The sequence below is a fragment of the Podarcis erhardii genome (genome assembly GCF_964252035.2).
Source record: "Podarcis erhardii genome assembly, chromosome: 3".
Classification (NCBI taxonomy): Eukaryota; Metazoa; Chordata; class Lepidosauria; order Squamata; family Lacertidae; genus Podarcis; species Podarcis erhardii.
Genome location: NC_138507.1, coordinates 59,237,275 through 59,263,267, shown reverse-complemented (window position 1 = coordinate 59,263,267; position 25,993 = coordinate 59,237,275). Strand labels below are relative to the sequence as shown.

The 25,993-nt window shown below is 41.1% G+C and overlaps 1 protein-coding gene across 5 annotated transcripts in view; it reads left to right on the top strand.

The window, feature by feature from the left end:
- Nucleotides 1–25,993, top strand: part of ARHGAP18 (Rho GTPase activating protein 18) — a 68,873-nt gene that overhangs the window by 17,366 nt on the left and 25,514 nt on the right. The window contains exons 1-3 of one of the 5 annotated variants that reach the window (XM_081856186.1): nt 5,377–5,566; nt 21,895–22,091; nt 24,208–24,443. In XM_081856186.1, the coding sequence (XP_081712312.1) occupies nt 5,451–5,566; nt 21,895–22,091; nt 24,208–24,443 (549 nt within the window). In that variant the 5' untranslated portion in view covers nt 5,377–5,450. Of the gene's footprint in view, nt 1–5,376; nt 5,567–17,767; nt 17,866–21,891; nt 22,092–24,207; nt 24,444–25,993 lie in introns of those variants that run through there. The other 4 variants (XM_081856185.1, XM_081856187.1, XM_081856189.1 and 1 more) reach the window with 4 other exon arrangements.

Sequence of the window (25,993 nt, the reverse complement as noted above, 5' to 3'; positions counted from 1 at the left end):
AGCCCTGTTCAGGGAAGTTTTTAATCTGTGATATTTTAGTGTATTTCTGGTTTTTATGGAAGCCGCCCAGAGTGGCTGGGGAAACCCAGCCAGATGGGCGGGGTACAAATAATAAATTATTATTATTATTATTATTATTATTATTAATAATAATAATAATAATAATATTATTACATCTTGGTAGGAAATTCCATTGATTTCCATACATGTAGGATAGTCATTCATTGCACAATGAAGTGACTACTTGGTGAAGAGTGGTACCCTCTACATTTCTACTATTTGTCTCCTCTCATCCCACTTGTTTATTAAAAATAGTTACAAAAGCAACCACCAGAGTGCACCAACATACCCTTTTTAAATTACCGGTATCTGTATGACAAAAGGGTCAAGCTCCATTTATTTGTATATGTTATTTAACGTGTGGACAGAACTTTAATATTGCATTAGCTTTGAATGTGAAGTAAGTCATGTACCAGTACTAAATACAGTTAATTACAATACATCTACAGCTAAGCCATGCAGAAACAACTGTCTAAACTAGCGGGATTTATTTTGGTCACATAAAAGCAAGATTGATTGGTACCTCAGTTGATTGGTAGCCTTAACTAACTGCAAGTCGACCTTTTTCTAATTTATTGGTTTATTAATCTGCAAACAGAAATAGCTCACGAGTACTGAGATATCAAATTTTAAGAAAAGTAGAAACATGGATTATACTTTCCCTCCCCTAAATTCCCCTGTATTATAGGGGTGCTCTTATGTCTGTACTTTACAGCTGTACATTCCTGCCACATTTCACCATTAATATTTTATTTAAGAGAGCAAAGAATGGACAGAAGTTTAACATGCTGAACATGCAGACCTGCATAACCTCAGTGAAATTCAGTGAAGCTTCCTCCCATGTCACGTTGCTGATATGCCTCTGTTTAATTGCCAGGAGGTGCCAGATTTAGCTTGTAAAAGCACCAGATTAAATTTGCTTCTTAAATAAATATTGAATTTGCACTACAGAGAGATCTCTATCTGTCCCCGCATGCCTGTGGAAAGAGTATTAACCAATATAAATATCACAATTTTTATTGAATTCTTTTAATATCCAACAAAATGTAGTGCGTAATACAACCAGATGAAAGAAACAAATGCTCAAGTGTGCACATAACACAATTAAAGAAAATGAGGCAAGTGGCCTTGAGCAGTAGTGCAGGAAGCAAAATCATGTTATAGTACTGTTAAACCCAGGCACCTCTTTACAAGGTTACATGGCCTAGTTTGTGCTGATATTACGTACCTTTGCACTAAGTGTAGTTTAATTAGCCAATTTTATGAGCTACGTCTACTGTGATATTCTCTGTGATCTGAAGATCTTTTAAAAGAGAGACTTGGCCCTTGATAAGTCTTTGCAGTTGTTGGTGTTAGTGTGAGCTCTTACAGCTGCCTTTACTGTTCATTCCGTTAGAACTCCCAATTTGTGTGCATGGCACAGCTTTCTGTTTAGGTTGCAGATCTTTGCAGACTTTACATGTCCCCCCAATTCTTGGGAAACTGAGAAGTTTGGGAAACTGCTGCAAATTCGAGACAAAATTGTTTACCCCTGGTGCCTTATCTTCATAACCTGCTAATAAAGACAGGGAAATGGAAATTTCCTCAGAATAAATTGAAAGAGAAGGAGGGTACTTATGTTAATGCTCAAAACTTGGGAAGGGAGGAAGTACACAAAGACATATTTCTAATACATTATGGTTACAGAAAGTAAAAACACTCAGCGTTGAAAGTTTTTTTAAAAAGTTTAAAATATGAATGGGTCATAGACTGCAGCTGGCTTGGACAAGAATTTGTGTTTTGTGCATCACCAGCAACCTCACAGCATCGTTAGGCGTTCTGGGACCACATCACTACATTTGAGATGGCACAGACAATAGCTAACTGCTACTTGACAAAGAATCATAGTGTCTCAGCAGCAGCAACATGTGGTGTGTTAGGGCAAAGATGTTTACAGGCTTGTTCCATGCATGTTTACTTGGAAGCAAGTCCCTGTGAGTTCAGTGCACTGTGCCTAAAAATGTAGCCATAGATCCATTCTGAAAGGTGCACTAACCTCAGTTGTATTTTTTAATGGTAATAAAGCACATTCTGTCTTATAAGACACATTTCATCCTTGCTTTTCAAGCACACTTTAAAGAGTTAATGAATCCACCAATGAGAAAAAGTTCTTGAATATATTTCAGCATTCCTCTTACTCTCTTCTTAGTGAATTGTATGCAATTGCTTGGTTCAGCACTGAACATTTTTTTCACTTGGAGAGAGTTTCAGTTAAAAACTATGTTTTAAATTTGAGAGTAATGAACAATCATGCTTTTATCTTCCCAATATTCTCAAATAAATCTGTTCAGTATCTGCGGGCAGGAGTTTGTAATTCTGAAAGTGGCAAATATTTACTGATTCTCTTTAGATGTCATTCTAATCCTTCCTGAGTCCCACTGTGCCATCAGCATGTGGTTAGGTGGTTCCTCCTTTACCATTTTCAATTCTGTCTCTTTCTGCAGTCCCTAATGACAGCTCAGCTGGATCAAGCTGCTTTTGCATACTCCGACATGTAAAAACTTTGCTTTGTTCAACCTTAGCTGTGGAATCTTTTCAGATTCCTCTTAAATGAAAGACAGCTTTTGCATATTTATTTTTAGAATGCCCAATCTGTATCCTGTTTTAGTTTATAGAATTGTATTGTGTTCAAAGGTTTTGTACAACAAAGGCTTGTATTGTTTGTATATCATGTCTGTATTGCATATCTATTGTAAATTATATACATTTGATTCTATGTTCTTCTTTCCTCCCTCAAGTTTTTTTTTTCTTATTCACTGTAGGATGTTTAGTAGCAGAGGATAGCTTTTGGTATGCAGTTAAAACAATGAATACTTCCATGGTATCAAAGATGTAAATCCTTTCAGTGTTGTACAGTACATGTTCAAAGAAGAGCTATGGCAAGACAGCGTTCTCTTAAGGCTGAAATCCTAACTCCCACTTACTTGGAAGTTCAGTCCCACAGAATCTAATAGGACTTACTTCTGAGTAGACATGGTAAGGACTGTGCTGTACCATGTCTATGATTTCCTTACTTCACTTACACAGGTGTATATCCTCCAGGAGCTCAGGTAACAGGAAAGATAATTTTAAAAAGTTTGTAACACTTAATGACAATGATCACATTGAGGTATGCCCGGTGGGCAGCAGGCCAATTTAGGCTGCAAGTCTCAATGAACCTTCTGAGGCTCACTTTTGAATAACGGATAGGACTGTTCCGCCAGCCCATGGTTTTGACTGTTAATGCCTGCTTCACTGCAATTGCTGTGTTTGGCTCTGACAAGTTGTGTTACCTGCCTCAAGCTTGTTCTTACTTTTTACATAAATAGGCAAATACATATTTATTTTACTTTTTTTAAAAAAATCCATATCTCACAGGAGTGAAAGGAAGCTGTGTGTGTGTGTGTGTGTGTGTGTGTATACCCACCCACACCCACACCCACACACCCAGTACTGTGCGATCCAGTCAAGTCTAAGGGCAGGTTCATATCTAATCCCTTTTCATTTTCTATATGAATATTCATTTGATAGGGACAGGATGGGGCGGGGGGCGGGAATTGCACCATTAGCAACTGTCACTCCTGTGATCCTGCCGCCTGGGGCAATTGCCTCAGCTTGCCTCATGGGTGGGCAAGACCTGGCCCCAGCCACTATGGTCAATTTTCAGGGACGATGGGAGTTGAGGCCCAACAATAAATTGGGAGCCACCTCCTATTACACATGTCTTATGGTAAGCTGAATCAAAAAACAACCCATCGTTCAGCTGGCTGTATAGGAGCAAATTGTCCCAGCTGCTGTTTGTGTCTTGATTCACAAATGATGCACTCTGCTCCAAGACAGAGAGGTTGTACAAGAGCAAATTCAGGAAATCCCAGACCTATTCTCAAATAACCATAATTGCAGTAGGCATCTTTTAACCCTGCCACAAGTGTAATGGATGACCACTAGCAAGTAACTCTGAATCTATTTTTAATGTCAGGGCTTGGTCTGCGTAGCAACAAGGAAGGAATGAAAGAGATTTTGCAGGAGGTTTGACTAGATGACCCTCTCAATCTCTCCCAACTCTACCGGCTATGATTCCATGAATGCCTTTTTCTCATAGCTACCTGAAGTGACCTGCCAAGTGAAGACCCTTTTTCCTAAAGAGAGGGAGAACAACAAAGGATAATAACAATGGCTTGCATAATTACACACAGCACATTCCTATCAAAACCCAAACTAAATTCCGCAGAATAGGGCAGTGGCGTAGCGTGGGGGGTGCAGGGGGGGGGGCCGGCTGCACCATCTGGGGGTTAGGGTTAGGGGACGCAAATCCACGGGTTAGGGGGCGCAAATTACTTGCCTTGCCCCGGGTGCTGACAACCCACGCTACGCCACTGGAATAGGGTAGTGGATTAGATGCGCCTCTGGCCTCACCCTGTAGGGCTCATCTTATGTTCTTAAAATGTGCCCCCAAAGTTCCTTTGTTGCAGCAACTTCTTTGAGGAGCTCCAAGTTTTAGTTCGGCTCCTCTCGTTTATAAACGATTCTTTACAAATGCCCGAACCTAGCAAGTCAGTGAGCTGAGTGCACCTGACTCAGCACAGTAGCGGGATCAATCCTGGTTTCCATGTAGCGAGCAAGAAACGTCCCGCTAAAGCGGCGAGGAAACGCTGAGATGGCCATGCGTGCCAATCATAGATAGGCTTGTGCCACGGCGTCCTGAGATCCCTGCGCTGAGAGAAGGAAACCTGCGAGCAAGGGGTTAAGAAGAAGCGTTGCACAGAAGACACAATCAGTTGGGAAGGAGGAGGTGGAGGAAACTGAAGGGAGAAAAAATAAAAGGCAAAGCGACGCTCCCGGCCGGGGTGGGGAAAGGCCGGCGTAAAATCCCTCCGCGCGAAGAATATATGAGCGTAAACTTGTGGCTGACTCATGAAAAGGTCCAGTTACAGATAGGTAGCCGTGTTGGTCTGCCATGGTCAAAACAAAATAAAAAAATTCCTTCCAGTAGCACCTTAAAGACCAACTGAGTTAGTTCTAAGAAGTGTGCATGCACACGAAAGCTCATACCTAGAACTAACTCAGTTGGTCTTTAAGGTGCTACTGGAAGGAATTTTTTTATTTTGTTTTGATCATGAAAAGGTCGTCCGAGAGCAAGACTCGCTTGGAAAAAAGGCGGCCGGGTTACTCGGCCCAGGCTGCGAGGATATCATTGGAGGCGGTCCGGACGGAGGCTGGTCCTCCCCTCGCCCGCGACGCCCAGTGCGAAGCGCAGCCTCGCCTCCGAGGGGGCGGGCCCGCGGCCAGCTAATACGCCCCGCGGCCGGGCGAGGCAGGAACTTCGCGGGCGCTGCGCTCAGTCCAGGAACAGCGATGCCCTCGCCCGCATCATGAGCCGCTGGTCTGCTTCCCAGGGGGTGGTGCTCACAGCCTATCACCCCAGCAGCGCCGATGCCGAGGCGCCGGGAAGCAGCGCCAAGGAGGCGGCGGGCGCGTCCCCCGTAAGGTAAGGAAGGGGCGCCCGCGGCAACTGCGCGGGTGGTGCTCGGGGAGGACAAGGGAGGGTTGCCTGCCTGCCTGCCTTCTTACCTGTTGACGTAGGCAGGGTGGCTGGAGCCAGGTACAAAAGGCTGCCTCTCTCTCGAAGGGCTGCGTCAGGCCATGTGACCAAAGTTTAAAGGACGGTCAGGAGGCATGCCAGCAGCTCCACCACCCTGGGGCGCGGCCGCCGAGCGTGCAACAGGTGGAAAGCGAAGGCTAATGCCGGCTGGGGTTTGTAAACCGCTTGGAGGGCTTGTTTTGCTTTGTTCTGAACGAGCAAGCGGCGTATAAATTTTGTGTGTCTGCGAGAGGAGGAATAAGATAGTGTACTAAATACTGGAGGGTAGCGCATCCAAAGCAAAAGTTCTGAAATTCAGCCAGCGGCACCTGCATGTTCGATTTCTGGAGGAGAAATAACATCGTCTTGCCCTTACACTCCGATCCTAAGCATATTTTCCTCTAAATGTGTCCTGCCGATTTTGAGTTTACTTCGATGTAGGCATTATTTATTTCTTATATAGCATGATTAGTATGCTACTTGGCGAAACATTAACTATCTAAGAGGTTTACCTAGAATTAGTCTTCTTTGAATTTTTCTTATAAATGTAGTTATAAAAAATTATGTGTGAAAAGGGATTTTCCTTCCAAGTAACTACAAGGATCCAACAATGAATGGAAGGTGTTGGTGGGGGAAAAGCTGAGCTACCTTATGGCAGAGGGAGGCACTAGCTTTCTGTTCGTTCTCTTTTGGGACTGCCTATGGAAAAAAGAAACAGCATTTTGTATTGCTAAAAGGAAGAACACACACATTTAAACCGCTTTCAGTAATTATTTGTAAGAATAGCAAGAGTAAATTATTAGGCTATTTTACAAGTACAAATATCCCCTTCCCCATTGCTTGTTGTGGTGCAAACAGTATTTCCTGCAATGTGCACTTTGGTTCCCCATCACCATCATTTCCCTCCAATGAGCTCAATACATTTTTATTACTCTGAGGTCTGTGTCAAAATACTGACTGCGTAAACTAGAGGCCATCACAGACAAGAAAGCTTGCTTGAAAATAAAATGAATACTCTTGGAGTGGAGTCTTTTGCTCCTGAAGGCACCTATGTGGGGTTTGGGAGGAAAGACAAGTGTGAAGTAGAACAATTTCAACAGGATTGGGGCATATTCAACCGCCGTTCACTGTGTCCTGATATGGGTGTGTTTCAAGGAAAGCGGGTTTTCTTACAATATCAGGTTTTAGTTTTGTAATAATGATTCTTATTCCAGGGTAGGGGGACCTCAGTACTGAAGAGGGCCTATTTGTCTGACCCTCAGGACTCTTCCTGGGCCGTGACCTGTCTCAGGCTACATTCCTCACTGGTACTCCTCTGCACTCTACTCAATTCCTTCTGCCTCCCTAGAATGTGTCTTCAAACTGATCTAATACCTCTTCCTAGATGGAGAGAGTCTCTCTCTCTCTGTCTGTCTGTCTGTCTGTCTGTCTGTCTGTCTCTCTCTCTGTGTGTGTCTCTGTCTCTCTCTCTCTCTCTCTGTGTGTGTGTGTGTGTCTCTCTCTCTCTCTCTCTGTGTGTGTGTGTGTCTCTGTCTGTCTGTCTGTCTGTCTGTCTGTCTGTCTGTCTCTCTCTCTCTCTCTCTGTGTGTGTGTGTGTGTATGTGTGTGTGTGTAGAAATGCCTGACTTGTGTGTGGCTGGAATGGCAATAGTATTAATACAAATAAATGGTGTGACTGTACTTGGAATCCTGTGTACATGTCTGGTCACCTCACCTCAAAAAGGATATTAGAGCTGGAAAAGGTGTGTAAAAGAACAACCAAAATGATTAACGGATTGGAAGAACTGCCCTATGAGGAAAAGTTACTACTTTTTAGTTTAGAGAAAAGGCAAGTAGGGGGAGGGGTTATGATAGAGCGATACAGAATTATACATGTACAGACATAAAGTGTACAGTGGTGCCCCGCAAGACGAACGCCTCGCAAGACGGAAAACCCGCTAGACGAAAGGGTTTTCCGTTTTGGAGGCGCTTCGCAAAACAAATTTCCCTATGGGCTTGCTTCGCAAGACGAAAATGTCTTGTGAGTTCCTGCAGGGTTTTTTCCCTTTCCCCCCCTTTTCCTAAGCCCTAAGCCGCTTATCAGCTGATCCGCTAAAAGCCGCTAAACCGCTAATAGCGCTAATCCACTAAGCTGTCAATGGGCTTGCTTCGCAAGACGAAAAAACTGCTATACGAAGAGCCTCACGGAACGGATTAATTTCGTCTTGCGAGGCACCACTGTACAGAGAAATGTTTTTCTCCCACCCTCTCAGTACTAGAACCTGGGGCAGTGCAAAGAAGCTGAATGTTGGAAGTTGCATGACAGATACAAGGAAGTACTTTTTCACCTGGCTTAAATGGCTTTACAAGAGAATTAGACAAATTCATGGAGAATAAAGTTCTCAGCAGCTGCTAACCACAATGGCTATGTTCTGCTTCCACTGTTGGAGCCAGTATGCGTCTGAATACTAGGTGCCGAGAATCACAGGTGGGAAGAGTGTTGTGCTCAGAGCCTGCTTTGGGTCTTCCCATAGGCATCTCATTGGCCACTGTGAGAACAGAGTGCTGGACCAGATAGGCCTTTGGCCTGATCCAGCAGGCTCCTTTTACTTTTGCCTGTACTCCTTGCATGCAAATAAGTAAACCTAGATTTATTAAGGCAAGAACTTTTATTACACAAACCAAAAAGTCACAAAGCAGTGTGCCAGCTTTTGAATCCCCCTTGATCAGGATGCGGGTGGCGCTGTGGGTTAAACCACAGAGCCTTGGGCTTGCCAATCAGAAGGTCGGCAGTTCAAATCCCTACGACGGGGTGAGCTCCCGTTGCTCGGTCCCTGCTCCTGCCAACCTAGCAGTTTGAAAGCACGTCAAAGTGCAAGTAGATAAATAGGTACCGCTCCGGCAGGAAGGTAAACGGCGTTTCCGTGCGCTGCTCTGGTTCGCCAGAAGCGGCTTCGTCATCCTGGCCACATGACCCGGAAGCTGTACGCCGGCTCCCTCGGCCTATAGAGCAAGATGAGTGCACAACCCCAGAGTCGTCCGCGACTGGACCTAATGGTCATGGGTATCTTTACCTTTACCTTTACCTTTACCTTTACCTTTACCTTTACCTTTACCTTTACCTAATCAGGCTAGTTGTTAAAAAACAACAACACCGGGGGAGGGGGGAGACCATCCTGCTGGTGGTAATCAAGCCACCTACACCTGCAACCTGTGAGTTTTAAGATGGATCACGGCAGGATCTGGTGGACATTCAAATGAGGCCCCTTCAGGTGCTTTTGGGTTTCATGTTGCATCCATGTCTCTTGAGAAGAAACTTATAGTGGTGGAGTCCCTGTCTCTGCAGATATAGTGACCAGCTATTGCTACAGCTGTCGCCGCAAATAATCTTGATGAGATCAGCGCCTGTGTTGCTAAATTGAAATTTGGAGTTGAGCATCTGAATCCCATGAGCCTGCCAGCATTGTTACATTGTCACTAAGCACTCCTTCTCTGCTATGGGAAGGAAGTCACTTCCTCTTCAGCGGCTGCTTTTTCTAATCCTCCCCCACACCAGATGTGCTTAATAAGGCTTCATTCCAAGGAAGCATTTGAGCGTTTAGTTTTACATCGCTTTCCTCACGAGCCCAAAGTTATGTCCAGATGCAACATGAGGTTATTTTGATGTGACATGAAGAAATGTTGTTAGGCTGTTTGAATACTTAGCATACACTTTTTTTGATAATTTGCGTGGGATTTATTGTGCGAAGCAAGATGCAAGGGTTTCATGGTCGTCCCCCCCCCCCCAGAAGCCCAGCTGGGTTTTCTGTTGCTTTAACATGGTTAATCAGGTTCTAATCCCATTCATAAAACTTGAGCAATGGAAAATGAAAATGGGGCTTGTGTGTATGGAATCTGTTACGCTAGCAACTGTAAACTTAAGTGTCGTCCAATTAGAATTCCAATATAGGAAAAACAGCTGTGTACTGCAGCGTAATAGAGTTCTGCAGATACTCTGGAAAAGTGCAATCTGAGATCAGAGTTGTATGTTTTTCCCTATTTGGGAATGGCACCTCCAGGAAGAGATTTGGAGTGGGAAAATGACACAGGGTTATCCCTTTTCATCTGGTACCCCCCTCTACCCTTGTATTTGCCCTAAAAATAAAAAATAAAACCCATTGGGAGTTCCAATCATAGATCTCTTGCTGCCACGTTTCGTTTGGTATGGCTGTTTCACATTGCCATGTGGGATAGTGCCAGCTACTTGGTCTCCAGGAGAAGAAGTGAAACAGATTTGGTGAGAATGAATCATGTGTCTTATCTGATATGTCAGAGGTTACAGTGATACTTAGACCTGCAGTAAAGCGATGAGATTAAAAATGTGCCAACAAGTGTTGCTCATTGATAAAGTAGCAATGCGATATGTATAGAATTACATCTTCACTTGTAAAGAAATGTTTTTTTGCTGCTATACTGTTGTATATGTCCTTTTAGGATAAAAAGAATGATAGCTGATGGTTCTGAAATGCTTTTGAATTCCACGTGATTATTCTGAAGTAAATGGTTATATTGGTACATTATGATACGAGCTGCCCTTTTGCTGTGCTCTGACAAATGATGGTTTGTCATGGTTTTATTCCCATGTTTATTCCATTTGTACATGTGATGCATGTGATTATCTGTCGTCAGGGGACTTATTTCTGACTAAACATGTCTCTTGCATAGGGGAGGCAAAAGTTTGTGGAGCACAACTAGGCAGAGGATTATCGTGGTGGGCCAGGAGAAGCATTTTTTCCTACCTATTCATATATGAAAATGCTACATTGGCTTTTCTAGTCTCTGTTGGGGTCCTTAAAGGATATGTTGTTGGTTCTATGCTCTTTCCATGTTGTCCATGGGTGACCTCATCAAATCCCATGCCTTACAGTGTCACCTAAATGCAGATAATGCCCAGCTTCCTCTACCCCAGAACTGCTTCTCCAGAACTCGGGTCTGACATCTCCAGCTGCCTCTCTGTTATTTCTGTTTGGATGCTCTCTCTTTTTTTGTGCCCAAGACTAGACTTCTTGTCAACCTTCTTGTGCTGTCTGGCCCCCACCGCTGGCACCAAGGAACTGAAAAAGGTTTGGGCTGAAAAAGGTTCACCATCCCTTTTTTACCTTCAAGGAAAATTCAGGCAGAATAAACAGAAAGAACTAGAGGATATGATATAATTGACCTCTTATGATCTTAGATAACAGACCTCTTAGGATCTGTTCTGAGGGGAAACGTTTTAATAGTATTTTTGAGAGGAATAGATTTAGTATGAAAGGTTTTATGGTAGCCTTTTCTAATAGAAATTTTATGCGGAAAGTTTGTCTCAATAATGTCAAGGCCAATGGCTAGTGCAATATTTAATGATGCTAAGAAACTATTATGCTGCAAGCCTGTTCCCATTTATTTATAAAAGATTTCTTACCCACTTTTCAGCATAAGGTCTCAGAGTGCATTACAACCATATAATCACATAACATTAAAATCCAATAAAGCAACTGAAAACAAACCAAAGAATGTGCATCAAACAATAGAGGTGGGTCACAAAAAACAAAATACCTTAACTATCAAAGGTCTAGGGTAAAGAGTTGTGACTTCAGCAACTGACATAAACTATGAAGATTAATATTGATGCACCTCCATTGGAAGGGATTTCTGCATTTTGGAAGCTGCCACAAAGAATGCAGTCCTTTTTGCTTCTAGCGGTGGTTGAACTGCCACCTTAACACCTCAGAGAGTCTGTAGGGTAGGAGGCAGTCATTCAGATATTTGGGACCTACATCGTTTAGGGGTTAAACACCAATGTGAGCATGTTTAGTTGGGCCTGGAAACTTATTTAAGAGTAAGCCCCCTTGATCTCTGCAGGACTTGTATCTGAGATGTGCATAGTATTGCACTCTTGTAATGCTGCGTGAGAAGGGACAGTGTGTGTGAAGATACAATGAGTAACCTGTTGGCCTTGCGTGCTTGAACTCTGTTCATTTGATAGCCAAATTATGCTAAGCAACCTTTTAACAATAGAAGCTGGAGCCAATAGGATAATGGCATGGACAAAAACTGCTGTCTAGGCTGTCTTAACACAGAGACAGATGCTATGAAAATGAAGGGCTGAATTTCTGAACTGTTGACATTTGAATGATCACCAAGCTACTGAATCCTTGATGAAACATTTTCTTGTTTCAAGAACTTCTGTTCAAACTTCTGGACAGTCTTCTCTCATTGACAATTTGTAAATTTTCCCTCAGGTTGTTGGTGTATTTTTAACATGTGCACTATGTTTTTCACTCACTCACTCACTCACTCACCTAAAGCTAAAGCTTTCTCTACCTAGATTTGCCAACAGTTTGCAGCCTCCTGCTATAATCAGTTGTAGATACAAAAATTTCTTGTCTTATACCTGGCTGTGCTTTTGAACATGAGTGTATTGTAAGATGGAGCCTGGTGTCAGAGGGCACAGGTGTACATTTCCAGTGTAGCCTGGTGTTCAGCTCTGAATTGCCAGTGTTCTCCAAACCTTAGATTTCAGTTGGTTTTACGCCACTCCTGCCCTCCAATTTTGTAGCAGAAAAATAATGCCAGCTAGATAAGTCTTTTACTTCCACTGCATCCAAAATTATTTCTGCCCAGCTGTTGATGCATCATCTTAAAATACATTGTTCCCATCTACTGAAAAAAACAATTGTTTGCTGTAATAAATCTGTTGTGTAACGGCACACAACTGGTTTTATCATAAACATACCTTTGTATTGTTACTCAAAAATAAATGTATTTGATTTTTTTCCTTTTAAGGCATTGTTCAGATCAGGTTTTCCTGTTTCCTTTTAAATTAACAATGGCTTCCTCATCTACAGGAAATAAGGTGGATTTTGTTACAAGCATCTGTCCCACAGATCCCACAGATAAATAAACACATGTTCATAAAATATGAAGTGGAGGAAGAGGCTATAATTTTTTAAAAAATAAAAATTATAGCCTCTTCCTTCACTTCAAATTTTAATGATTTAAGCAAAATGCATTAGGTGAGGTTGATTTACACCACAGGAGAAAGATTGTATGGAACTTGATATAAGCCCTGTGCTCCATGTTCTTAAAAGTGTGTATGCTGAACTTGTGTAAGAGCAAAGGTGGTTTTAGGGTAGTGTGACTGGTTTGGCAGGACTGGGTACCAGTGCCATTGGGACCCACAACAGTGATGTAGAAAGGAGCTTGATAGGTAAGGGAGCGCTGAATTTTAGCATCACACAGGCCCCTGCTGAAATTTGAGAGCCGCTGGTAAGAGCAAGATCTTGGCTTGATCAATGCACTCTCCAATATATGCGACCTCAAAATGCATTTTGTGTAAAGGTTTCTGCCACTGTTGGCCTAAAACAAAATATGTGTAAAATTCTGGTTACCTCATCTCCCAAAAGGATATTGTAGAGTTGGAAAAGGTTCTGAAAAGAGTAACCAAAATGATCAAGGGGCTGGAGCAACTCCACCACGACAAAAGGTTGCAACATTTCAGCCTTTTTAGTTTAGAAAATTGTATGTGGTGTGCAGGAAGTGGATAGAGAGAAGATTTTCTTGCTCATAATTCTAGAAACGAGACATTCTGTTGAAGCTGAATATTGAAAGTTTCAGGATGGAGAAAAGAGAGTGGTACACAGCACATAATTAAAGTTTTGGAATTTGCTACCAAAAGATATAGCGATGGCTGCTAATGTGGATGGCATTAAAAGGGGTTTAGACAAATTAATTGACAGTAAGTCTTCTCTTATGTTTACAAGAAGTCTTCTCTTAGGTTTACAAGAAGAGGGTAAAGATTGCATCCTTGATGCGTCATAACCAATTAGTGTAGGAATCCACACATCATTGCAATTCGATATTGGAGCATGTGTCCTGTGGCAGATGGCTTCCTCCATATACCCTTTTATGAATGCATTGGTAGATCTTCAGTGGAAAAGTGCAGCAGAAATGAGAATTTTCAGACAGATTTGGAAGTAGGTGATGGCTTTGTCCAACTATTGACGCCTTTGACATCTTGGGATGCTTCAGTTCTTAAACCCCGAACATTGTAAGCTCAGTAATAGGTGGTCAGACTTTTTGTTGGGCTTGTATTTATTTGGAAGAGAACCAAAATGTTTAAATATCTTCACCGTGTTTGTTTATTTTAGTGCAGAATGGAACATTTGCTTTAGTTTTGAGTGACACTCAGGATCTTTAATGCCTTTCTGATACCTGAAATCTTCATTGTAAAAACACCTTTTTCTGTCAAAAAGCAAATATTTGAACAATTACCATTATTTACAAGAGTCAGTGAGTAGAGGCAAAATTGTTTTCACTTGTTTGCATTGGCACTTGCCATAAATACTGTATTGGAGTTATAAATTCTTTAGCTACTGAACGAATGTTAGCAAGGCAAATCATAAATCTGGCCTCTGTGCAGGGGAGGAGTTTGAGTTTTGCGCTTATTTAACCTTTGATACATGACCCTGCAGTAAAAGTATTTGAAGAAGCAATGTTGAAAGAAGTGTGATTAATAAGATTTGGTTTCCTATACAACACTTTGTGGGACTGACAGGGATTGCTGCTTTTAATGAAGCGATTTCTGGCAGACTAAGGAGATCTCCTGATAGATTATTTCTTGCATTTCTGTCCTTATCATCAAATGGCATGAGATATGAATATAGACTTCAAACCTGAGTAAGGATTAATATGCAAATGGAAAGCTATTGAGAATTTTTGTGTGTGAGAGAGAGGGGAGGAGGAAGAGGAGAAGAAGTGGTGAAAAGAAAGATTTATGTTCTTGTGTTACATGCCTTGTCATTCTATATATGTACTTAAAAAAATGCCTGTTGATAGCGCCAAAGCATTCAGCTAATCCCCAGAGGTTACTGATTTGAAGTGATAACATCCTTCAGTGTGTCTGATTGTACAGTGGTACCTCGGGTTAAGTACTTAATTCGTTCCGGAGGTCCGTTCTTAACCTGAAACTGTTCTTAACCTGAAGCACCACTTTAGCTAATGGGGCCTCATGCTGCTGCGCCGCCGCCAGAGCACAATTTCTGTTCTCATCCTCAAATATTACCTGAGGTAATATTTCTGGGGTAGTGGAGTCTGTAACCTGAAGCGTATGTAACCTCAAGTGTATGTAACCCAAGGTACCACGGTATATGCATATGTGAGGCATTGACACCAATCTATGCCTATGTGATTCCTTCACCAGTGAATGTATTTCGCCTTCAAACCCCCTTCCTGTGCTTTGGTATGAGGATTTTTTGAAACCTAAATGTGATGCTGGGAGGGAAGGCCTAGAGGAGGCTGTGGCCATAATGGGTGAGCTGGGAAGGGAATCCCACCAGCTGTTTCTGGCAGTTGCAGGTCTTCTGTAAAGAGTTTTCTAAATCCAAAGTATTTGATCTGGAATGAATTAAGATAATCTGGAATATTTTGAGTGTAACTGTTCTGCATGATCCGTTCCCTTTCTTAGGTTTTCAAATACTGTGGAAGACGTTGGTGAACTAGTAAGAGGTAGTGTGGTGGTTAGAATGTCAGACGAGTCCTTGGGAGACTCGAGTTCAAATTCCCACTCGGCTATGAAGCCTATTGGGTGAGTCATTTCCTTTCAGCCAAGCTACCCTGCAGTCTTCTTGTGAGGATAAAATGGGGTTGGGGAAAGAAATTTCACTCCTTGGAGAAAATGTAGGGTATACAAGCTGAAGGACATGTGTGGAAGACTGGGAACAAGAGAAGTAGCAAGAAACTGTGGCAGGCACTGAACTCCTTTATTTAACTCTGCTTGGATTTTGTTCAGTTTCACAAGTCACTGCTTTCATTGTTTTTAACCAACTAGAAATGTTTTATTGTTGTTATTATTATTGTAAATTAAAATTTACATCAGGTTTTCTGCATAAGGTTCTGGGCTCCACTTGTATGTAGATAAAATATATATTCCCAAGCGGTTGCAATTGGGGATATATTTTCATAAGGTAGTAGGTTGAATCAGTGTAGGTGATACACATTTTAATACCATTTATAAACTGCAGTAAAACTATAAACAGCCCATTCCCACAAATTTACTGGCCAATACAGTTTGGCAAAATGTTTAAGAGCATCCCTCCTAGCAAGGATTCCAGAGCCAGCCATTTCCTCCAAGCAGGGCATTCTACTCCTTTACTCTGCAGAATTTTAGAAGGCTTGGTGCAGGGATTAGGGAATTATGTTGAGTGATAAACTATCTGAGGCTTTGTTTTGTTTTCTGTTCAGTTGATACCAGTTCCTTCCCTCTGAAAAAGCATTGTGGTAAAGTTATTTTTCTGGCTGGAGGCTGAAATGGTCAGGTACAAATCTGTATGTACTCTTTCCTCCTGCCCAGTGTTTTCCTTTAGTGGAGACAAGTGAGATGGGAGAATTTAACCATTTTCAACTGATGATTTGGAAGGATGCAGGCAAAATAGCATCCATCTCCTAGGAGGACCCGAAGCTTTGGAATCAGTTTTTTCATTCAGGAAATAAAATACAGTGGTATCTTGTTTCTCAAACGCCTTGCTTCTGAAACAACTTGAAACCCAAACATAGTAAACCCAGAAGTAAGTGTTCCGGTTTGCAAACTTTTTTTGGAAGTTGAACGTGCTCTGCTTTGAGTGTTGCGCTTCCAATTTGAGTGCCACCCTTCCGTTTGGAGTGCCACCCTTCCATTTCCGTTTGGAGTGTTACGCTGAGAATTTGAGGGTTACGTTTCCGCTATGAGTGTAACACTTCTGTTTGGAGTGCCACACTTCCGTTTTGAGTGTTATGCTTCCATTTTGAGTGCCACACTTCCGTGTGGAGTGTTACACTTACGTCCGTCTGTTTTTTGCTATTTTGCGTTTTTGTGGCTCTTTTTGTGTGTGTGTGACTGCGTGGAACCCAATTCAGCTACTGATTGATTGATTGTGTGACTGCAGTACATGGTTCATTGCTTCCATTTTATGTATCAATGGTCTCGTTAGATAGTAAAATTCATGTTAAATTGCTTTTTTTGGGGATTGTTATTAAAAATATGGAACGGATTAATCCATTTTGCATTACTTTCTGTGGGAAATCATGCCTTGGTTTGGGAACACTTTGGTTTTGGAACAGAGTTCTGGAACATATTAAGTTTGAGAACCAAGGTACCACTGTAAGTGAAAGAAGCCTTGTAGAAAGGAATACTTTTTTTATTGTACCAATGTTTATGTGCATGATAGCTATCAATCACAATTTAAAGCTGTACAAGTTGGAGAGGGGCTGCAGCTCAGTGACATAGAGTATATAGCATCTACAGTATTAGGTCTTGAAGTGTCCCCTGACTGACTGAAACTTTGGAGAGCAGCTGCCAGCCAGTGTCAACAATACTGAGCTAAATGAGCCAATCGTCTGGCTTGGTATTAGGCAGCTTCCTATGTTCCTGTACCTGAGCAGCACACATTATTTGCATATTCAACTGGTACTGCTGATTTGCAAGAGGCGATGCAAATTTGATGCATGCATAACTAGATGATGCAATGTTATATACTGTGTTTTCTACAGAGTGCTCTTCGACATATTTTCTTCAAACCGATGCTTGGTTTGGAAGGTGGAGAAATGCCAGATTCAGGTGTATAACATTTTAAAGGGCATCTTATCTCTAAGGAATTTAGCAATTTCCCCAGCACACTCGAGTTAACCAGATTTGTTTAATAACTTGTAGCAATAATTCTAGAAAATAGCATTTTTGTATACAGAAGTTATTGCTATATAGGAGAAAAAAATTTGAAACTTGCTGACAGTGTGGTAGAAAACCTGAGGGGAGACTTCTTCTAAGAGTCCAGTCCTTGTACCAAAACTATTGTGTTCTTTCCCTAGAAAGTAAACAAGATTTGCAGAAAAACACAGTGATAAATGTTAGGGCAGTAGCAGAAACAAAGCAGGCTTTTTTAAAAACAAACATTTTTCATGGTTCTAAACTCCAAGGATTTTGAAAAGATGAAAGCAAACTATTGGTTCTTTCCCATCCAGTTAATGTTTTGTTGAAATATCAAAACACTTGTGTAAGAAAATAACATAATACATTATTTCTGGAATTCCAGAATCTTATTGTCCCTAGAGGACTCACCCTAGTCTGCTCAGGAATGCTTGTGTAAAATCTGGAACATTGCCGTAATGACAAGGGAGCATCTTGTGAAGGGAAGAATAGAGAAAATCAGAAACCTTGGAAATGGCTTAGTTACCATATAGTAACCTGGAAACACTAAAAGCTAAAACTGCTAAATTATAAGCTAAAACATTGTTTACCACAAAGATTTGCATTTCAACATCTCCTTTCTTAGATTGCAAGTTTCATTTCCCCACTCTTAGGGCTCTAGACTGGGTGCTACATGTGCCATATTTCATGTCTATATGCTACTTTACTACTTTCCATTATTATATCATGCATTTGCCTGTTCTCATCTGGCAGCAACCAATGAGGTCAAGCAGGTGTAAGTGAAAAGCAGTATTGTGGTAGCACCATTGCAATGAGGTTTACCAAACTCTTTGAAGGGAAACTACCGTAACTTACGTGGCTGCTGGTTTTGGTGGCAACTGGAAATTTAACATCCTTTCTGATTTGGCCCTTTGAGGCAAGTCTCACATAATTAGGGTGTGGTACAGTTCTCATAATTTTATATATATGTATGTATTTATGTATGTACTGCTTGAATCAGCCTCACATAGAAATCTTGCTGTGTGGAAAGCGAGCGTTGGAGAGGTGGTTTCCAGCTTGGCCTTCACCTTTGTATCTTAACTAAACACATGCAGGAATTTCCACCTATCTGCGTTTAATATATGAATAGACTCTAGAATAATTTAGGAACCATTGAAACTTTCCATGAGCCTGATAGGATCTCAAAAGAAGGCCAGTGGCCAGGGCCCAGCTTGGTGAGCGCCCAAGAGGACAGAACTGAAATCCAAGAGAAATAGAGCCTCAAAATGGTGCAAAGAAATAATTTTTTTTAATCAAACATAGTTCTTTTAAAATACTCAATGTATTTTGGATGAAAGTAACTTTCAGGAATATTTATAAAAGCAATAACCCTCATTCACCTCAGTGGGGCTACGATGGCATAAGTTCTGTTGGAGATAGCATAGGACTAGTACTTTAAGGGATTTATATCTTCTGTAGCAGATGAAAGCCTTTGACAGGAATATTACACTGTTTTTGTGTGTTTGTATTAAAGCCAATAGATGGGTGAATAACTCTGTTAAGAACTGTGGGTAAACCTGTTTTTAAACTGTGGTGGCACAGATGTGGACTGATTTTGTAAAAGCTGACTGAAGCCCCAATATCAGAAAGGAACAAATGTAACTTCTTATCATGACTGTAACAATCAGTTGTGACTCTGTGAAGGATTCTGTTTATCTTACAACTATGCAAGCAACCGCTGAGGGTTACATGCCAAAGGAAAAGCCCCAGAGAGTATTTATGTACATTCCATCAATCTTTAACTGCTTAGCAGTTGGAGTGTGAATAGTTTTTATGACAATTTACCCTGAAACTGATGCTTGTGCTTTTGTGAGTCAAGCAGACACTTGGGTGCTTCCTGGGTCATGCTGTGTCCACTAATACTTCTTCTGCAAACTGTAAAAATATTTGAGTAGTGGGAAGGAGAAGATAATACAAGAATACTCCCCTTGATGTTCACTGCACTTCTGAAAGTTAGTGCTGTGTGTAGATTGCTGGATCTCTACCCAGCTGATAATGATGTGCCAAAAAGGGCCAAATTAGATGCTGTGTGCGAAACTTGTGAATAGTTTTCCAGTGCTTTGCTATGAACTGAGACACAGCATGTAAGTCTGCAGTCAGGAACAGAGGAACAGAAAAGAGGGGTCTTTTGTTTGTTTAGAAATGTTTGCTGTAATACCTTCCATCTAAATAGCAGGAACAGTGAAGGAAGTCTGTGAAACTGTTTTGAGATGTGTTACTATGTATTGTGATAGATTCAGATTGTTTTGGTCTATGAACAGCTGCATTATCCACCATCAGCCTTTGAGTAGTTTTCAAGATGCATTTTTGTTAATATCAATGATTTAAAGAAGACACTAGTGATACAGGGTGCAGCTATTTAAAAATAGCATTAGAACATCTGTGTTTAAGAAGATACAACTTCTGTAAAATATTTTTTGGTAAAAATTTTTTCCACAAGTCGTTCATTCACTAGTTGCTGATTTTCCCCAGACTTTTTCTTCAGACATCAACTAGTTTAATTTCTCAATTAAATTTCTTCTGTCTGCCATAGTAAAGCCCAGATTCTAGACCTGCAATTATATAGGCATTGTGGTTTGCGTGAATGCAGATTTTCTTCTATCTTCTATCTTCCAACATGATATGGTAGCTCAACACTCTTGACTTCCATAAGCAAACCAGCCTACAATGAGTTATTTTGCAACTGGAAAATAGGTCTGTAACAAGTGCACTGCTATCCCTTCTGGTTCTACTGGCTTAAAATTAGAAAAGGTATATTTAATGTTTTAGGGTCCTATGTCATGAGCTAGGCCGGTATTAGCTATCATTTCTTAAGTTAAACCGTTTCCATTTTCTCTTGGGTCTAGATTCCGCAGGAATTGTGGCCATAGTAGCAGTTGGTTTTAGGTTTCCAGCAATTTAGTTTATACAGTACGCATGTGTATTTTTAATTTGTTTTGTGTGATCAGTGAGAAACTTCCTTCTCTACCCCAGCCATTATATCCTGCTAACATTGTTACCCTGTTGCCTTTACTACCAGGAATTGCTGTGAAGGTAATTGGTATCCCTTGAGCTACTGTTACATTAATCTGCACAGGACATAGAAAACCCTGTTAGCGCAAACCTTTTGTGAATGGGTTTCCGTGCACCTTTCTTCTGTGATAGTGATTGGTTCTATCCTCCTAGGGAGAATGGACATGAGTGGGACTCAGAAGTCATGGAAAGTTCAGGGTTTGTTTGTTTGTTCTCTTCCTGGTGTGCCTACCTAAAGGATTGTCATGGATGGTCATTCATAGTCAGGAGTTGTTATGTCATACTGAATTCGTGGAAATGAATCTACAGAGTAATGCCTTTTTCATTGCTATCTCCAGTGCTTTCCCCCCCTAAAAAAATGTTTACAAGTACTCTCATTTTCCTACCCATATTGAAATACTGCCCCTCAATGAAGCCAAACTTAGATACACACAATGTTTAGGGGTATGTCTCCCCCTGCGTCCCCCCCCCCGAAAAAAAGCACTGGCTATATAAAAAATCAAGCAAGCAAAGTACATAACACGGTTGAAACTCCAGATAGATTTGTTGGAGCAGGAAAATAAGAGGGAGGAATGTATTTATAAATGATGTAAAAGAGGAAACATGTTTTCTTACACACACACTAGGCTGTGACCTTTAGACTTGCTTTTCTAGGAGTTAGCTCCATATAGCTCAATGAGTAGGTGCACATTGTGTGGCAAAATGTCTTGCCTTTGCCACTGAGGTTCACATAGAAAGCTAGATTTCTTTAAAAAGTAGGAACTACAGAAACTAAAGTCCTGCCTCAATCTGAATGCCAGGGTGAACTTCAGAATATTGAACTTGTTTTCTTCAGTTCAGCACAAGCTGTCCCAGGAGAGCTGATTCATATTTGAAGTGTTTATATCTAAATACAGCTACAAAGTGATAAACAATTCAATTAGCTATTGCCCTACTCTGGGAAAAAAACTAATTCTTCCTCCTTCAGGGAGAGCAATGGATTCCTCAGTATTGATGAAGTGTTTTAAAAGTACAGTAAGCCTGTAACTTAACATGGGGGTTATGTTCCAGGGATCGTGACTAAAACCAAAATCGCGTGTAGTCAAAACACATTGGGTTCAATGGTGGGTAGGGTTGCCAACATCATTTCCCCCAGAAACTCGCCCCTTTCCTGTCCCCTTTTAATTTTTTTAATTTTATGCTACACACATGAAGCTGAAAGCATATAAGTTGCAGACTTACTGTAATTCATACTTTGAGACAGTAGAAACCCTTCTCTCCACTCCACACTTTATAAAATATGCATTGGTCTTCAAAGTCTAGAAATATTGATAAAAGACAAATTGCTACTTAAAATGTCACATTTTGAAATGTTAAAAGTTGTATGAAGACCAGTGGTATGTTTCTAATTGGCTTTGCTGATGTCACTGTAAACTATGCACCACATTATTAAGTCTCTCTCTCTCTCTCTCTCTCTCTCTCTCTCTCTCTCTCTGTGTGTGTGTGTGTGTGTGTGTGTGTTTTCTAGCAGGAGATCTGGTCAATATAATATGAACCATGACAACTCTAAGAAGCCCTCAGGGAAGCCCCCTTATAACCGTTCAGGTTCTCAAGATTCACTCGATGAATTATCCATGGATGACTACTGGAAAGAACTTGAAAACATCAATGAAACCAGAGGCAATAACTCTGAAGAACAAGCAGTGGTTCTGGTGAAGGAGCCTGATGGTAATTATAACTGGAATTAAGAAAACCGTTTCTCTGTTTTGAAGACTCTGTTTTAGATCTTTCATTTATTGTGCTTGAAACCACATACCAAGATAGATTTAAGATTTGGTCAGTTGGAATTGACTAATGCCTCTGTAAATCTGGCAACACATTCACTGTGTAATGGCAATTATTTTCAAGGACCTGGAATTGCTTTTGTGGACTAGACTATCCTGAGCTGGAGGAAAACCATGATACTTTAAGAAAGTACTTGCTTGAATTCATAACTTATGCATATTATTGCCCCAAGATGTGCTTTTAAAGCTTTTGCAGCAAGAGAGAATTTCCTCTTTTCTTCGTTTACATTTCTGCTGTTTTGCAATAAACTGTAACTGGATTTTGACCACTGCTTTGGTAAGGGTAATGGGAAGTTCTTTTGCTTCTTCAGAAGTCATATCTATTCTGGTTACCATAGTACCCGGAATCACTCAAAGAACAATTAGGAAGTCAGAATTATATAATAAAAACAACACCGATAAAAAAACAGCTTCTACATACAGTAGTAAAATGCAGTGTATTTGGAAAAAAGAGAAAGCAACTAAACACCCTAGTGCAAATAAACAGCCCTTTCAGTTGCCAAATGCATTTGACTATATGGTAGTCAATAGGTTAATAGGTGCATGATATCTCAGACCTATTTATAGTGGGTGTGGTGGGGACTGTTCTTAAAAAACACAATTGTCAGCCAAGGTGAAATGTGGGGGTTTCCTCATAATGTTTCACCACACCTGCTCCAGGTTGGCGTCGTTGAGAGGCCCAAGGAATGGGCCCCTTGAGGAATCCCCAAGACTTTTGGATCTGAGGGATTCAGGGGATTTTGGATCCTGTGATTCTAAACTTGCTGCCACCCTGCAACTCCCCATTTCAGTGCTTTCCATCCACTTACCACTGCTGGTGGCAGGAGAACCGCCAGTGAGTTGTATGTCTTCATTTACTGGGCTATGATGGGACCTCTGCCACTTTGGAACACTAGCAGCATGCCTCTACTGCCCAAAGACAGTGGAGAGGCAGTTACATATTGCCACCACCACTATCAACAATGGAGGAACAAGATCGTACTCTCAATTAATATTACATTTGAGTAAAATACCCTCCCCACTCCGCAATAGAGCGTCTTTAATGTTTAAAATTATGCAAAATAAATTCTGATTGGAGGTGTGTGTGTGTGTGTATGTGTATGAATATATAATCATGTTTTCTTGGCAAGGACTCTGAAGCTGTGGGAGGGGGGGAAGATAATACCTTAGAACCCTTTTACTGAAAATGCACTTCTGTTTTCTATACTAATTTTAGCGAACGAATGCTGAGGTTCAGGTAAATGTTTCCTAGGAAATGTTCTAAGTCTATGCCATTTCTCTGACATTAAAGCACACTTCTGCAATCCTCTCTTTTGTATGAGTAGCTTCTTATATTCCTAACATGAAAAAAAATATCTTGCTAGTTATTTCTATATATAGCAAATGGCCTGGGTTTTTTGTTTGCTGGGACCGTTTTGTTTTTAGTAAACAATGTGTTGCCATCTAGAAACAATGAGGAAATGATCACCTTACTGAAAATCACTAAGGAGTAGAGAACGCAGCAGCAAGCATAATTGGATGCTGCAATACAATCACCCATTTGCAGTAAGATCACCCATTAGCCTTGATAACCTCTGATTAAATTAAACTAATGAAGAGTTGTACTAAGAAAACAAGGCACTGTTACAGCTGGGAGCGAAGGCCGAACTAGCAGAAATGGTGTATAAATCCATTGAATGTGGCAATTGTATATAAATTCTGGTGCTGGGCTTTCTAATTCCATGTAGGAAACAGATTTCCCCCCCCCCCAACCCTGCCACAATCCTATTTTACAGGGAATATGTATGGGAGAAGAACCAAAGGTTTCTGTGCAGATTGTATAAGGAACAGCTTCCATGGAACTGCTTGCAGTTTGGTTTTTTTATATACCTCTCACTTTCCTGCAGAAATCTATGGCTGACTTTGGGTATAACGCAAACCCATGGTCATGCAAATATCATCAAATTTGCAGTCATGCAAATGTCATCAAATTAATTTTTATCTTCTTTTGCCCGTGCCAGAGGGGGAATTGGAAGAAGAGTGGTTAAAAGAAGCCGGTTTGTCAAACCTCTTTGGTGAGGCGGCTGCTGACTCTCAAGAAAGCATGGTGGTTTTGGCTACGCTGACGCGTACGCAGGCAGCAGCCGTGCAGAAACGAGTGGAGACAGTCACACAGACAATGAGGAAGAAAAACAAGCAGTACCAAGTTCCTGATGTGAGAGATATCTTCAAGCAGCAAAATGAGTCAAAGGAAAAAGTGAGTTCCTGATTTGTGGCTTTTGGTTTAGCCTCACTTAAAAAACAACAACCTGTATAGGAATGCAGGCTATTAGGGTTAAGTCGGAGGAGACACTGTTTCACAAATCTCAACAAGAGGGCATTTTCTAAAGGCTGCTTTGCTTGCTGCATGCTGCTTAGAGGATACGGCCGTGCTGCTATGTTTAAATTTGCTAGGAAGAAGATGAAGTTTTGTGTTTTACTGACAAGGGGGCCTTGCATATGTTTTGCGAAGTCTAGCTTTATTTTGTGAAACAGGTCTTCACATGAAACAAAGGGAAGCAGTTTGTTCAGGCAGCAGACTCAGGTGAGGTGGAGCTCCTTTTTCCTGACTTTAAGTGCCAATCAAGTCATAGGGTTTATTTGCTGGCATGTAGATTGTTCAGCTGTGTAATGACTTTCAATATCCCGATGCTTTCTCCAGTTCTGAAAGTGGAGAAATCCATTTGTCTGTTAGACTCCCTCTTTTACAACTCTGCAAAAATAATTTCCTGTATAGAAAACTTGGAGTGGAAAGATGCACAGGTTCAGGAGACACCTTTTCCCATTTTGGGAATGTCAGACTTTGAATGTGCCTGAGAGCCAGACATAGGCGTGTTCTATTAAACTATGAAATTAGTTTGGTACAGCTGATGCTCCATTTATTATGGATGCTATAATCTGTCAGATGATGTAGCTAGTGCTTCAGTTCCCTTTTTGAAGTGAATATTTATCCAGAGGTGCTTTTGTTTTGTTTTTTACTGAATCAATAAGTGTTGTGCCTTCCTTTTTAGAGCAGTGTAATTGCATTCTCAACCTGTGGTGACATCAGCCACATATTAGGCTCATTTAAATGTTTGTCCTTTAGCCACATGCTGCTGTTCTGTATTCAAAATCATATATAACTGCTACAAAATTCAATTACTTACTAAAACAATGGGAAATAACACACACTATTATATTTATACTTGCAAGGATTAAAGGTTCCTGTTTTCCTCTGGAGAAATTTGGTGCTAAAATGTTGCAGCATAAAACCAAATAAGGAGCAACAACTAGAGAGAAGGCTAGTAATGAAAAGATCTGAAACACTTCCCTGGACTGCAGTCCTGTGTACCTTTACTTGGGAATGTGCCCCATCAAAATGTGTACAGAAGGGCCAATTGTTCAGTTGTAGAACATCTGAATCGCATGCAGAAGATGCCAGCTTTAATCCTGGCTTTTCTGGGTAGGACTATAGGCATGACACTTGTCTGAAACCCTGGAGTGTCATTGCTAGTCAATATAGACAACCCTGAATGGTCTGACACTGCTTCAGACAATTTTTTAATATGTACCTAAATTTGATGGGCTTCCAAACATAGGATTGGGTGGCAAATACGTTCTTAAAGTGTTGTCTGAACTACTATCAGTAATGGGTGGCAGAAAGAAGCCATCATGTATATAGGTTTCACTGATTCCTCTTTTCTCTATAGTGCAGACTTTTCCAATTCAGTGCCCTCCAGATGTTTTGGACTGCAACTCTCATCAATCCCATCCAGCTTGGCTGTGCTG